This window comes from Mercenaria mercenaria, chromosome 6 (genome assembly GCF_021730395.1).
Source record: "Mercenaria mercenaria strain notata chromosome 6, MADL_Memer_1, whole genome shotgun sequence".
Classification (NCBI taxonomy): Eukaryota; Metazoa; Mollusca; class Bivalvia; order Venerida; family Veneridae; genus Mercenaria; species Mercenaria mercenaria.
Genome location: NC_069366.1, coordinates 41,252,854 through 41,267,464, shown reverse-complemented (window position 1 = coordinate 41,267,464; position 14,611 = coordinate 41,252,854). Strand labels below are relative to the sequence as shown.

Here is a 14,611-nt window from a genome sequence, read left to right as displayed (position 1 = left end):
TAACAGAGATAGAGTGAAAGTGCATAAAACTTTAACCTGAAATTCTAAGTAAAAAGGGGAATAATTCGTGAAAAATTGTGCCAGAGTTATGCATCTTGTGTCATATGATGTGGGTGATGATGCTGAACAACTGTTTTAAGTTTGAATCAAATCCATTCAGTAATAACAGAGGTAGAGTGAAAGTGCACCAAAACTTTAACCTGAAATTCTAAGTAAAAAGGGGGAATAATTCATTAAAAAATGGTGCCAGAGTTATGCACCTTGTATCATATGATGTGGGTGATGATGTTGAACAACTATTTTAAGTTTGAATCAAATCCATTCAGTAATAACAGAGATAGAGTTAAAGTGCATCAAAACTTTAACCTGAAAATCTAAGTGAAAAGGGGGGATAATTCATGAAATATTGGTGCCAGAGTTATGACCCTTATGTTAGATGATGTGGATGATGATGAGGAATAAGTATTTCAAGTTTGAATCAGATCCATCAAGTAATTACAGAGATAAATTGAAAAAAGAGAAAGTGTAAAAAAACTTTAACAAAGGTGGGGACGCGGAAAGACGCCGACACCAAGGAGAGTAGGATAGCTCTCCATATACTTCGTATAGTCGAGCTAAAAAGAATATGGTCCAACAATGGTAGGTCTACATGAAGATAGTGAAGGGTCAGGGATGGACGAAGAAATTACAAGTATGTTGAAAAATCCAGTAACACCAGAAAGGAGAGTTGTAAACAAAAGTTTTAAGATGGAATTAGAAGATGCAAACGAGGAGCTTGATTTTTCAGAAGGGACTCCATGTCAAGATGAATTAGATCCTAGATTAAACTGCACTAAGACTGACAGAAAGAAGGAGACTGAAAGTGAAGTATCCTCTTGCGATTCAGAGTCTAGTACATCGAGTGATAGAAGTAGTGATGACACATCAGTCTTCAAAAAGTTCAATATCAAGAATAAGGGATAGTGGGAGTTTAAAGATAAAGACAAAAGATCACAGAGTGATCTTGGCACCCACCACTGAGCTATTTTTGAATGTTCCAAATTTCAAAACTAGCTCAAGGTCAAATCAAGGTCAAAGTTCATTTCCGTACACAAAACTGTAAATGTGCCCCAGGCATGTGGTCCAAATTTGAAAGCTGTAGCTTGAAAAATGTGAAAGTAGGTCACTAGATCAATATCAAGGTCAAAGTTCATTTCAGTACACAAAACTATGCATGTGCTTCAAATTTGAAGGCTGTAGCTTGAGAAATGTGAAGGTAGTTCACTAGGTCAAGACCAAGGTCAAAGTTCATACGGTACAAAAAATAATGCATGTGGTCCAAATTTGAAGGTTGTAGCTTGAAAAATGTCAAAGTAGGTGACTAAGTCAAAATCAAGGTCGAATTTCATTTCAGAACACAAAACTATGCAAGTGGTCCAAATTTGAAGGCTGTAGCTACAGAAATGTGAAAGTAGGTCACTAGGTCAAGATCAAGGTCAATTCATGTCAAGGTTCATTTACCCACTCAAAACTATGCATGTGCTCCAAATTTGAATGCTGTAGGTTATGGACAAGAAGACAGTAATTCATACACAGGGAGACTTGTTAGTGTTATAATATGCAGCAGATTTGAAAATTATTATAAACATTGTGTTTGTATATGCTGTGCTGGTTGTCTGTTGTTGAATTGTTCTTGATTTTCAGTACAGTTAATGTTAAGGTTGACAGTTTTCACTTTTATAAAAGCGTTTAATATACAAGTTTAACTGAACTAAAATGTTTCCAAATTTGAATCTTACCAAAGTTTAAGTAAAGGGTGACATTTACTTGTGTAGCTAGGTATAGGCATATAACTCTGGTCCTACCAGCCCAATTTTGCTCATAATCGAACTCATTCAAGATCTTGAGGTCATACACATTCTATGTAGTATGATTAGAATTAGTGAAGGAATGAAAATGCTAGTGTGAAAGTGAAATATAGCAAATTTTGTCAATCAAGGGCACATAACTCTGGACATACTGATCTGATCTAGCAAGCTAGCCCATAATGGAACTCATCCCAGGTCTTGTGACCAAGTTTGTTTAAGATTGCTTCAAAATTGTTGATGCTAGGGTGTAAACAAACTAAATGTGAACGGACAGAATGAATAATGATGGATTGACGATGGACATTCACTGATCCTAATAGCTCACCATGAGCTGGCTAAACAAGAGCTTCGCCAAGCGGGGCATTATACGCCCGAAGGGTTTTATCAGAGAATGGGAGCAAAATTTAAAGAACTTGCAGTGTGAAGCCCAAAGCACAGGAACAACAAAGGGAAGAAATTCCAAAAAAAATTTAAGTCCACAAAAAAATTCTAACCAGGTAAAGGTATGTCAAAAAACACCTAAAAATTGGAGGTACCATCCATGTTGTACCACAGAAAAGTGGTCTCGGTTTTTCCCTACAGCCAATAATAAAAAAGTTTCAAAATAAGCTATTTATAGTAACATAAAAGGGAAGTAATTAAAAAAAATTTCATTGTAAGTGAACAAAAGAGGGATCTGCCAAATACAAACAAGAGCACTGCAAGGCAGAGCAATAAACACAAAGCAAAGTCATATCTGACCTTTGACCCTTAAATGTGACCTTTACCTTGAAACCAGTCATCCGGAACATGCGTTCTGCATGTCGTCTCGGTGTGGTGAACATTTGTGTCAAGTTTCTTTAAAATCCTTCAAGCAGTTCAAGAGTTACAGAGCGGACATGAAACAAATTGATATGACCTTTGACTCCTAAATGTGACCTTGACCTTGAAGCGAGACATCCAAAACATGCACTCTGCATGTCGTCTCGGTGTGGTGAACATCTGTGTAAAGTGTCTCTGAAATACTTCAAGGGGTTCGAGCGTTACAGAGCGGACACGAAATTGCTGACAGATGGACAGACGGACAGACAGACAGACACCAGCGTCATAACATTATACGTCCCTTTGGGCGTATAAAAACAACAACTGAGATTTGAACCATGACACATTCGTTTCACAGCACAAATGGTAACTTTGACCATACTCTCTTGATCAATGCAACATGCTGGAATTTTCTAAGTATGCGGATTAATTAAGTTATGTTTAGTTTGAACTAAACCCCACTGACTGCATATATAATCCCAACCTTGGTTTTTCTAAAAGGTATTTATAGGCCAATTTACTTTCAATACATTAATGCAGACTTCAGTTATTGAGCGGAAAAGCTTTTTTCTAGCAACTAGTGACCTCATATGCAATCCCAAAATCTGTCCCTGTGCAAGCTACCTATATACCAAGTTTCACTGCAATCTGTCACTCCTAACTCAAGTTACTGAGCTGAAACCAAAAGCTGATGCTGATCACCTGCAAGCCTGCCATACAACACTCGCCAATTTAATTTCCAGTTTTTTTGAAAACCTGTTTAAGAATAATGTTAAAGTACCTTTGCCTCTATCATCTGTGTCACACTTGTCAAGTAAGATAAGAGTTGTCTTTCTTGAGTCTCAGGAGCCTTCCAACTGGGATCTAACAGTGAAGCATGGGAGAAACCTTCCAGTGCCTTCTGAAAATCCTCCTCAAACTTGTAAGCCTATAGTCAGCAAAACAACATTATATATGAGTACCACTCTAGTATATACAGTAACTAACAGTTATCTCTTATGAATTACAACTGAAAAATACTGGTAGTTACAAATTTTAGTCCTGAGCATTTTCTTTTAAAGACATGTAAGTCTAACTTGTTAAAACTATAAATCCTGGAAAAAGCTGCTAAAAACAAATCTTTGCACTGTAAAATAAAACAAGAAACGTGGAAATTCCACGAAAACCTGGTTTTCAAACTTGGCATCAGGCCAACAGGTTCTTTAAAACAAGAGCTCGTAGAACATGAAATGCCCCCGTTATGCATTCAGTAATTGCACAAGGAACAGAAATTATTTTGTCACTGTGACCTTGACCTTTGACCTACTGACCTCAAAATCAATAAGGGTCATCTTCTGGTCATGATCAAAATCCCTTTTAAGTTTCGTGATCATAGGCCCAAACATTCTTGAGTTATCAGCTGGAAACCCTTTAACTGTTCTGGGTCACTGTGACTTTGACCTAAGACCTACTGACCTCAAAATCAATGGGGGTCATCTGCTGGTCACCGCCAACCTCCCTATCAACTTTCATGATCCTAGGCCCAAGTGTTCTTGAGCTCTCATCCGGAAACCCTTTAACTGTTCCGGGTCACTGTGAATGACCTCAAAATCAATAGGGGTTATCTGCTGGTTGTCCCTATCAACTTTCATGATCCTAGGCCCAAGCGTTCTTGAGTTATCATCCAGAAACTGTTTAACTGTTCTGGGTCACTGTCACCTTGACCTTTGAGCAACTGACCTCAAAATCAATAGGGGTCATCTGCTGGTTGTCCCTATCAACTTTCATGATCCTAGGCCCAAGCGTTCTTGAGTTATCATCCAGAAACTGTTTAACTGTTCTGGGTCACTGTCACCTTGACCTTTGAGCAACTGACCTCAAAATCAATAGGGGTCATCTACTGGTCATGACCAACCTCCCTATCAACTTTATGATCATAGGCCCAAGCGTTCTTGAGTTATCATCTGGAAACCAATTGGTCTATGGACGGACCGACCAACATACCGACCAACCAACCGACCGACCGACATCTGCAAAACAATATACCCCACCTTCTTTGAAGAGGGGGCATAACAAGAGGGCCATGATGGCCCTATATCGCTCACATGAGTTTAGTTGCTTGCTTAAACCATGTGCCCCCCCGACTTCTTGGGTGGGGCAAGTTTTAACCCCAGGGGTATAATTTGAACAATCTTGGTAAAGGACTACTACACGATGCTACATACCAACTAGAAGATGCTTTTGTAGAAAAGTGCATGTTTCACCCAATGCATAGTAGTAATAGGCAAGAAGTCAATAGGGGACAGGAGCGAGTGTCAAAGAGACACTGATGGTTAGCTGCAACAGGGATCATCTACTCAACATGTCCAATCTTCCCATGAAGTTTCAACATTCTGGGCCTATTGGTTCTCAAGTAATGGATTGGAAATGGTTTTCCATGTTCTGGCCCCTGTAACTTGACCTTTACTTGAATGATCCCAAAATAATATGGGGTCATCTATTCTGCATGTCAAATCATCCTATGAAGTTTCAACATTCTGGGTCAAGTGGTTCTCAAGTTATTGATGGGAAAGAGTTTTCCATGCTCAAGTGACCCTAAAAATAATAGGTGTCATCTACTCTGTAAGCCCTATCATCCTATGAAGTTTGAAGGTTCTAGGTAAAATGGTTTTCAGTTATTGACTGAAAATAAAGTGTGACGGACAGATGGCCCGAGACTTTAACCTTTGATGAAGTGACTCCAAAAACAATAGGGGTCATCTACTCTGTAAGTCCTATCAATCTTTTAAGTTTAAAGGTTTAAGGTCAAATGGTTCTCAAGTTACTGATTGGAAATGGATTCCCATGTTCTGGTCCCTGTGACCTTGACCTTTGATGGAGTGACCCCAAAATCAATAGTCATCTACACTGCATATCCAATCATCCTATGAAGTTTCAAACAATCTGGGTAAAGTGGTTCTCAAGTTATTGATTGGCAATTGTTTTCCAGGGTTCAGGCCCTGCGACCATGGCCTTTAACAGAGTGCCCCAAAAATCAAGAGGAGTCCCTCCCCTGTGTGTCCAATCATTGTATGAATTTCAACATTCTAGGTCAAGTGGTTCTCAATTTTTGTTAAAATGGTTTTCTTGTTCAGGCCCTGTGACCTTGATCTTTGATGGAGTGACCCCAAGAAACAATAGGGGTCATCTACTAACCCTGCCATCTATGAAGTTTGAAGTTTCTAGGTCAAATGGTTCTCCAGTTATTGGGAAATGAAGTGTGACAAATGGTCAGATGGACGGTCAGGCCCAACTGATGGTAGGGCTGAAACAATTTGAAAAATCTTGGTAGAGGACCACTTGATGATGCTACATCCCAAAATTCCTAAGCCCTTTGGCCATGTGGTTTTGGACAAGAAGATTTTTAAACTTTTTCCCTATAAAAGTCTACATAAACCATATAACACCCAGGGCCGAGGCCATATATGACTCTAGGGGGGTAATTTGAACAATCTTGATAGAGGACCACTCTACATAGCAAAAATCAAAGCCCTAGGCCCTGTGGTTTTCGACAAGAAGATATTCAAAGTTTTTCCCTATATAAGTCTTTATGAACCATGTGACCCCAAGGGCGGGGCAATATTCAATACTAGGAGGTTAATTTGAACAATCTTGGTAGAAAACCTCCAGATGATGCTACATACCAAATTATAAAGCGCTAGGCCCTGTGTGTTTTGACTAAAAGATTTTCAAAGTTCTTCCTTATATAAGTCTATATAAACCATGTGACCTCCAGGGCAGGGCCATATTTGACCATTCTTGGTAGAGGACCACTAGATGATGCTACACACCAAATATCAAAGCCCAAGGACCTGTGGTTTTGGACAAGAAGGTTTTTTAAGTTTTTCCTTTCGGTTGCCATGGCAACCAGAGTTCTGTATGGAATTCAATTTTTTGAACAACTGTTAAAGAAACCATCCAAGAAACATCCCTGTGAAGTTTCATCAAAAATTGGCCTGATGGTCTAGGAGGAAATGTTGTTTAAAGGAAAGTGTGAATGGACGGATGGACAACGGACGGACACTGGATGGCCAGACAGTAAGTGATCACAATCGCTCATTCAGAGCACTTTGGGCTCAGGTGAGCTAAAAATTGCCATGTTTAATATACATATCTGACTGCACCCAACCATTCCATTCAAAAGTACATGTTTTAAGGCAAGAGGATAATGATGGCCCTATATCGTCACCTCAGTTTTATTGCTGCTTGGACATTTTTTTTGCTAAAGCTTAAAAATCAAACAAGAGCTGTCACAGGAGACAGCGGCTTGACTATTTGATGCTGGATAGTGAAATGGGTGCATGTGAGGAAGTGGAGCTGCCCATGAAGTGTTTAATTATCAGTGGAAAGAAGATATTGGACAAACCCTTAAGTCTGTGTCAAATGTAACAGTCTTGTGTCTAACAGGGATAGAGAAGTGTATCAAACATTAAAAAGTTAACAAGAGGCCCTGAGTAAACACCATAACAGTGTAAACTTGTTTTACCTAGTGATTTATTCTGACCAATTTTCATTAAGATTGGACCAAAAATGTAGCCTTTTTAGAGTGTAAACAAGCATTTCTTTGATTTGACCTAGTGACCTAGATTTTTTATCCCACATGACCCAAATTCTAACTTGTCTAAGATTTCATGGAAACGAAAATCGGACAAAGTTTGGGGAAAATATTGAAGCAAAAAAGTAGCCTCTAGAGTGCATACAAGCTTTTCATTTGATTTGACCTTAAGACCCAGTTTTTGACTCATGTGACCTAGATTTAAACTAGAATGTGTCTATAGGACACAGGGTGTGCCCCCCCACTGATACATTTGTCACAAAAAAGGTGAAATAATTCAAATGTTTGCAGTTTTAAAATGGGGTTTTTAGCCTCAAAAAAATATGAGAAGGATTCATTATTCTATACCATATACTTTTTGGGAGCTTTGAGATCACAAACAAAAAATCCACTATTTTGGCTATTTCATGGGCCATAACTCTGAAAATAATTGCTTAAATTCTCAAGAAGAATGCCAAGTGTGCAAGGTCACTTTTATGATAAAGACTCAAGCAAGGTTTCATGAATTTACATTAAAATTTTCTGAGTGAGGCACATAATTAGGTGAAAATGTGCATTTTTTTACTATATCAGGGGCCGTAACTCTAAAAATAGGGGGCGGACTCAGATGAAAAATAGTAGGTGCGCAAGTTCATATCATGATAAAAACTCAGGCAAGGTTTTATCAATTTATATCAAATACTTTCTTAGCTAGGGGTGTCACAAGGTGAAAATGTGCATTTTTGACTATTTCAGGGGCCATAACTCTAGAAATAGGGCACGGACCCATATTAAAAATAGGAGATGCGCAAGTTCATACCATGATTAAGACTCATGCAAGATTTCATGAATCTATATCAAATACTTTTGAGCTAAGTGTGTCACAAGGTGAAAATGTGTATTTTTGACTATTTAAGGGGCCATAACTCTAAAAATAGGGGACGGAGCCAGATGAAAAATAGTAGGTGCGCAAGTTCATATCATCATAAAGACTCATGCAAGGTTTCATCAATTTATATCAAATGCTTTTTGAGCTAGGCGGTCCAAGGTGAAAATATGCATTTTTGACTTTTTAAACCCCATTCGCTGCCTTCAAGACGGGTATACCCGTCCCACTACTATGTCAGCCTATTTGCCTACAAGACGGGTTTACCCGTCGTGGGATTTCCCAACATTCCAATCTATAAACAATGTAAATGATGTCACATGAATTTATCCCAGAGCAACCAATCATATCAAAAGAATGTTTTCCATCGTGTTTGCTGTTGTATTTTAGAATACTTTACATAGGAAAGCCCATAATGACCTAAGTGATTGTAAATTTCCACATTTCAAAATGGCGGATGGCGATTCAACTGCTGGGTAAAATAGAGAAAACAACTCCAATATTTCCTCTAAAGGTCAAAGATTCGATAAGGAAATTAGGTACTTCATATTGCTTTGTTTTCTAAATATTGATTTACAAACTAAGCAGATTTTTCAAAAATTTATAGCTGTTATGGTGATTTTTCCTCATCTAGCCCCTTCGCTGTCTACATGTAGGACGAGTATACCCGTCCCACATTTACGCGGCATATTTAAAAGTAAAAAAAGGGACTTTTTGTAGAATAAATTTGTTCTTTTTGTATGCATTTATTATTTTTCTTTCTAAAAATTTAGGTTTTGTATACATTCTGTGAACAAAAAAAGCCTCTGAATACTATCTGTCAAAACCAAGGTGATTTCCAGGAAAAGTGCCTTGACAAAAAAGTTGTACATAACATTTTTGGTCCTCGGCAGTGAAAGGGTTTTTAAAGGGGCCATAACTCTAAAAAATAGGGGGCGGACCCAGATAAAAAAATAGGGGTGCGCAAGTTATATCATGATAAGACTCATGCAAGGTTTCATCAATTTATTCAAATACTTTTGAGCTAGGCGTGTCACAAGGTGAAAATGTGCATTTTTGACTATTTCGGGGGCCATAACTCTAAAATTTAGGGGGCGGAGCCAGACAAAAAATAGAAGGTACGCAAGTTCATATCATGATTAAGACTCATGAAAGGTTTCATCAATTTATATCAAATACTTTTTGAGCTAGGCGTGTCACAAACTTCGGACAGACGCACGGACAAGAGCAAATCTATATGCCCCCACCACTCATGGGGGGGCACAAAAAAAAATAAAGACTTCATGATACAAACATTCCGACCAAGGTTTTTGAAGATAGAATAAACAAGAGGGTCATGATGACCTGGATCTCACATGAGTAATGTGAGCCACATGTTTCAAAAGGCAAATGATGATAAATATAAAGAAAGTAGGTCAGTAGGTCACATCATGGTCACTCAATGTCAGTTTTAAGATTTGTGCTTAACTGTACATGTCATCCTAATGTCAAGATTGTATCTTAAAAAAAACCCAGAAAGTAGGTCAGTAGGTCAAGGTCACAGTCAGGTGACCCTAATCCTTAGGGTCATCAGGTAATTATATTATCAAGTCTAGGAACTATGATCAATAATTTTTAAGTATTTTTTTTCCTATATGGCTCATACAACAAGTGGCTACACACCAAATACCAAAGGCCTTTGGGCCTTGAATTTTAGGACAAGAGAGTTTATTTTTTTCCTAAATAAATCTATGTTGAACTTGGGACCCCCAGGGCGGGCCTCTTTTCTCCCATGGGCTTTTATTTGAACAATTTTGGTAGAGGAACACTAGGAAGGCAATTCAAAAGACTTGCCCTTTCAGTTTCAAGCAAGAAGATTTTCAAATTTTTTTCCTATACCCTGAAATCCCAAAATAAGCCACGGCTTATTTCAAATTTTCGAAGGTTTGGTGGTTATTATTGAGACCGGCTTTTTTTTGAGTACGGCTAACTTTAAGTAATATATCAAGTAACGGTTTTAAAAATCCGGCGTATTTTTTAAGTACCAAAATACTGAAGATATGGATGTCGTATAGTAGTTTGCTTTTTAATAAAAAAATCGATAAATACTTATACTTCTGACATACCAATTTTGTTACAATTTACAATTTGTTAACGAAAATAATCCGATGCTAACAGATAATAACCCATTAAAATGTTTTGTCTGGCCTAACAAACATATACATTTATGATTTAATCGGCCAATGGGTATGAATAACTTACGCAATAGGTGACAAACACTACATTGACGGGTCAGGTTAATTAGTAGAATTATTGACGTGACAAGAAGTGTCTGAGACAGCGGTTGTTTTTTTTTTTGCTTTTAAAGGTTTAATTTGTTTTAAATCTCAGCACAACTTGCATTACTTTAGGTGTTTTTATTCCAAAGTATGTTTCATTGCTATTACGTGTGGAAATAAATCTGTTATATACACGTTGGTAACTTTTGCTATCTCATATGGTGTCCTAACAAAGTCATTGATACTGTAACTGATACGAAAAACTGAATGGCTTATTTTTGAGTGCGGCTTATTCATGAGCCCTTTGTGCCTGTAGTGAAATGGTGGCTTATTTTCGAGACTGCCTTATTTTCAAAATTGGCTTATTTTCTGGATCTCAGGGTATAAGTCTATGTAAACCTTGAGACCCCGCGGGGCAGGGCCTCTTTTCACCCCAGAGTAATAATTTGAACAGTTTTGGTAGAGAACCACAAGGCAATGCAACATAACAAATATCAAAAGCCTAGGCCTTGCAGTTTCAGACAAGAAGATTTAAAAAAAAAAAAAATTCTATGTAAGTCTATGTAAAACTTGAGACGCACGATTCACGACGCACAACAGACATTGAGTGGTCTTTGGCTCAGGTGAGCTAAAAATGTGCCCCCTAGTGTGTAAACAAGCTTATGCTTGGATTTGACCTGGTAACCTAGTTTTTGATCCCATGTGACCCGATAATCAACCAAGATTTCAGGTAGACAAACTTCTGACCAAGTTTCATTCAAATCAAATGAGAAAAGCAGCCCTATTGCATGCCCAGCTTTCTCTTTGATTTCAGAATCGAACTTTGGCCTAAAAATCATCAAGAAACATAATTTTGACCAAGTTTCATGGAGATAAGGTCATAAACGTGGCCTTTGGAGTGTTATCAAGCTTTTCCTTTAATTTGACCTGATGCCTAGTTTATCATCCCAATGACCCAGATTCAAAGTTGACCTAGAGGTCATCAAGACAACATTCTGACCAATTCTCGTGAGTTTCAAAGTTAAACTGAGACTCAAGAGTACTAACAGATTTTCCTTTAATCCGGCCTAGTGACCCAGTTTTTGACCCACATGACCAGAATCAAAAATTGGGCTTTAGATCATCAAGATCACCAATTTGAACAAGTTTCATGAAGATTGGGTCATAAAAATGGCCTCTGGAGTATTATCAAGATTTTCCTTTGATTTGACCAGCTTACCTAGTTTTTGACCCCATATGACCCAGATTCAATCTGGAAATAGAGGCTCATCAAGACTACATTCTGACCAAGTTTCAGAAAGATTGGTTTATAAGTGGGCCTCTAGAGTGTTCACAAGCTTTTTCCCTTTGATTTTACCGGGTGACCTAGTTTTTGACCCATATGACCCAGATTCGTTCTTGACCTAGAAGTCATCAAGACAAACATTCTGAGCAATTGTCATGAGTTTCAAACTAAAATTGTGGTCTCTAGAGTGTTAACAAGATTTTCCTTTGATCTGGCCTAGGACCTAGTTTTTGATCCCCCCATGACCAGTTTCAAATTTGTTTAGAGATCATCAAGACAAACATTCTGACCAAGTTTCATAAAGATTAAGTCACAACTGTGGCTTCTAGAGTGTTCACAAGCTTTTCCTTTATCTGATGGGTGACTATTTTTTGACCCCCCATGACCCAGATTCCCCTGGGCCCGACTTTGTCGAGATATCGAAATTTTACTGTAGTAATAACTGAGTAGAGTGAAAAATGCAACAAACTTTAAACCCGAAATTCTATGTAAAAAGGGGATAATTCATGAAATATTGGTATGAGAGTTATGGCCCTTATGCCAGATGATGTGGGTGATGATGAGGAATAACTATTTTAAGCTTAAAGCAGATCCTTTAAGTAATTACAAAGATACGGAGAAAAAAGAGAAAGTCCATAAAAACTTTAACCGAAGTGGGGACGTGTAAAGACAACGATGCCGATGCTGGGGTGAGTAGAATAGCTCTCCATATACTTTGTGTAGTCCAGCTAAAAACTTTGGGGAGTAGGTTAAATTGGTTAAAATTATTCAAGATAGCAACTGGAAAACTGTTACAAAATTATACAAGTGGTCAAAATCTCTTTTGCTGCAGCTTCAGAAACAAGAAAGCAGGTCATAGGTGAGGATTGAAATCTGTATTAAAAAATTATACATGTGGTCCAATTTCTATGCTGTAACTTCAAAAATAAAAGTAGGTCAGCCCAGGGTCATGATTTGAACAAACTATTAATGATAGTTGACTACTAACAATACTAAATAACTAATATCTAAAGGGGCTGGGCTCTATGAAGAACAGACAAGAAGATTAAAATATTTTCAATTAGAAGTCAATGTAAAACAGAGGACCCCCACACTGGGTATGGTATATATTGACTCCAGGGTCATGATTTGAACAATCTTGGTAGAGAACCACTACAGCATGCCAGATACTAACTAGAGCTATCACTGAAGGTGACGAATGTTACCCCAACAGGCACTGACACAAGACATTGCAATTTCACACACACAAGACTGCGTAATTATGTGGACTGTATATACAAATACTCTCATGTATATAGTATAATAAAAAACATGAGGACCATGATGGTCCTGAATCACTCACCTCTTCCCACATGACCCAGTTTTGAATATGACATTGTTTTTTTTTTTATTATTTGACATAGTGACCTAGCTCATGTAAAACCCCGTTTTGAAACTGACCTAGATATTATCAGATAAAAATTCTGACCAATTTTCATGAAGATTCATTGAAAATATGGCCTCAAGAGAGGGCACAAGGTTTTTCTATTTTTATACCTACTGGCCTAGTTTTTGACCGCACGTGACCCAGTTTCGAAACTGACATAAATATCATCAAGGTGAACATTCAGACCAATTTTCATGAAGATCCCATGAAAAATATGGCCTTTAGAGAGGTCACAAGGTTTTTCTATTATTTGACCTACTGACCTAGTTTTTGAGGGCACGTGACCCACTTTCGAACTTGACCTAGATATCATCAAGATGAACATTCAGGCCAACTTTCATACAGATCCCATGAAAAAAATGGCCTCTAGAGAGGTCAAAAGATTTAAATAATTTTAGACCTACTGACCTAGTTTTTGACCACAGTGACCATGTTTCAAACTTTTCGACCTAGATATCACAAGATGAACCCATTCAGACCAACTTTGCATACAGATCCATGAAAAGTATGGCCTCGATAGCCTAGTGGTAGAGCGTCCGCTTGAGTGTGGAGGTCGTGGGTTCGATCCGGGCCGGTCATTACCAAAAACGTTAAAAATGGTACCAGTTCCTCTCCTTGCTTGGCGCTAGCATTATAACGGGATAATCTGGCCTCTTCTTCATACCTCGTGGCGATGGATTCCATCAGGGAATGAGGTGTCGAGAGTGTTAATATAAGTTGTAGCACTTCCGTCACAATCGACCTAAATAAATTATGTATAAACTAAAGTATGGCCTCTAGAGAGTTCACAAGGTTTTTGTATAATTTGGCCCTACTGACCTCAGTTTTTTTTTGGCATGTGACCAGTTTCAAACTTGACCGAGATTCATCTAGGTGAACATTCTTGACCAAGTTTTATGGAGGATCATGCTCAATATGGCCTCTAGAGAGGTCACAAGGTTTTTCTATTTTTTAGACTACTGACCTAGTTTTTGACCGACATGACCCTGTTTCGAACTTGACCTAGATTCATCAAGATGAAATTTCAGACAATTTTCATACAGATCCATGAAAAATATGGCCTTTTAGGGACAATCGACTAAAATAAATTATGTATTAAAACTAATGTATGCTCTGAGAGGGCACAAGGTTTTTCTTATTATTTGACTACGGACCTAGATTTTGAGAGGCACGTGACCCAATTTCGACCTGGACTAGTTATCATCGGTGAAACGTTCTGAACCAATTTTCATGAAGATCTCACGCAATTATATGGCCTCTAGAGAGGTCACAAAGGTTTTTCTATTTTAGATCTACTGACCTAGTTTTTGACGCATGTGACCCAGTTTAGAACTTGACTGATATCTCAAGGATGAACATTTCGAGACCCAACTTTCATACAGATCTTGAAAAAATATGGCCTTTAGAGAGGTACACAAGGTATTTTTATTATTTGACCTACTGACCTTGTTTTTGAAGGCAACGTGACCCCGTTTCGAACTTGACCTAGATATCATCATGTAAACGTTCTGAAATTTTCATGAAGGTCTTTTGAAATATATGGCCCTCTAGGAGAG

The 14,611-nt window shown here is 38.0% G+C and overlaps 1 protein-coding gene across 3 annotated transcripts in view; it reads right to left on the bottom strand.

Moving 5' to 3' along the window:
- The window catches only part of LOC123549130 (tetratricopeptide repeat protein 5-like), a 145,154-nt gene that overhangs the window by 50,789 nt on the left and 79,754 nt on the right, over nucleotides 1–14,611 (bottom strand). For all 3 annotated transcript variants that reach the window (XM_053546630.1, XM_045336974.2, XM_045336972.2), the window contains exon 7: nucleotides 3,430–3,576. In XM_053546630.1, coding sequence (XP_053402605.1) covers nucleotides 3,430–3,576 — 147 coding nt within the window. The remainder of the gene's footprint in view (nucleotides 1–3,429; nucleotides 3,577–14,611) is intronic.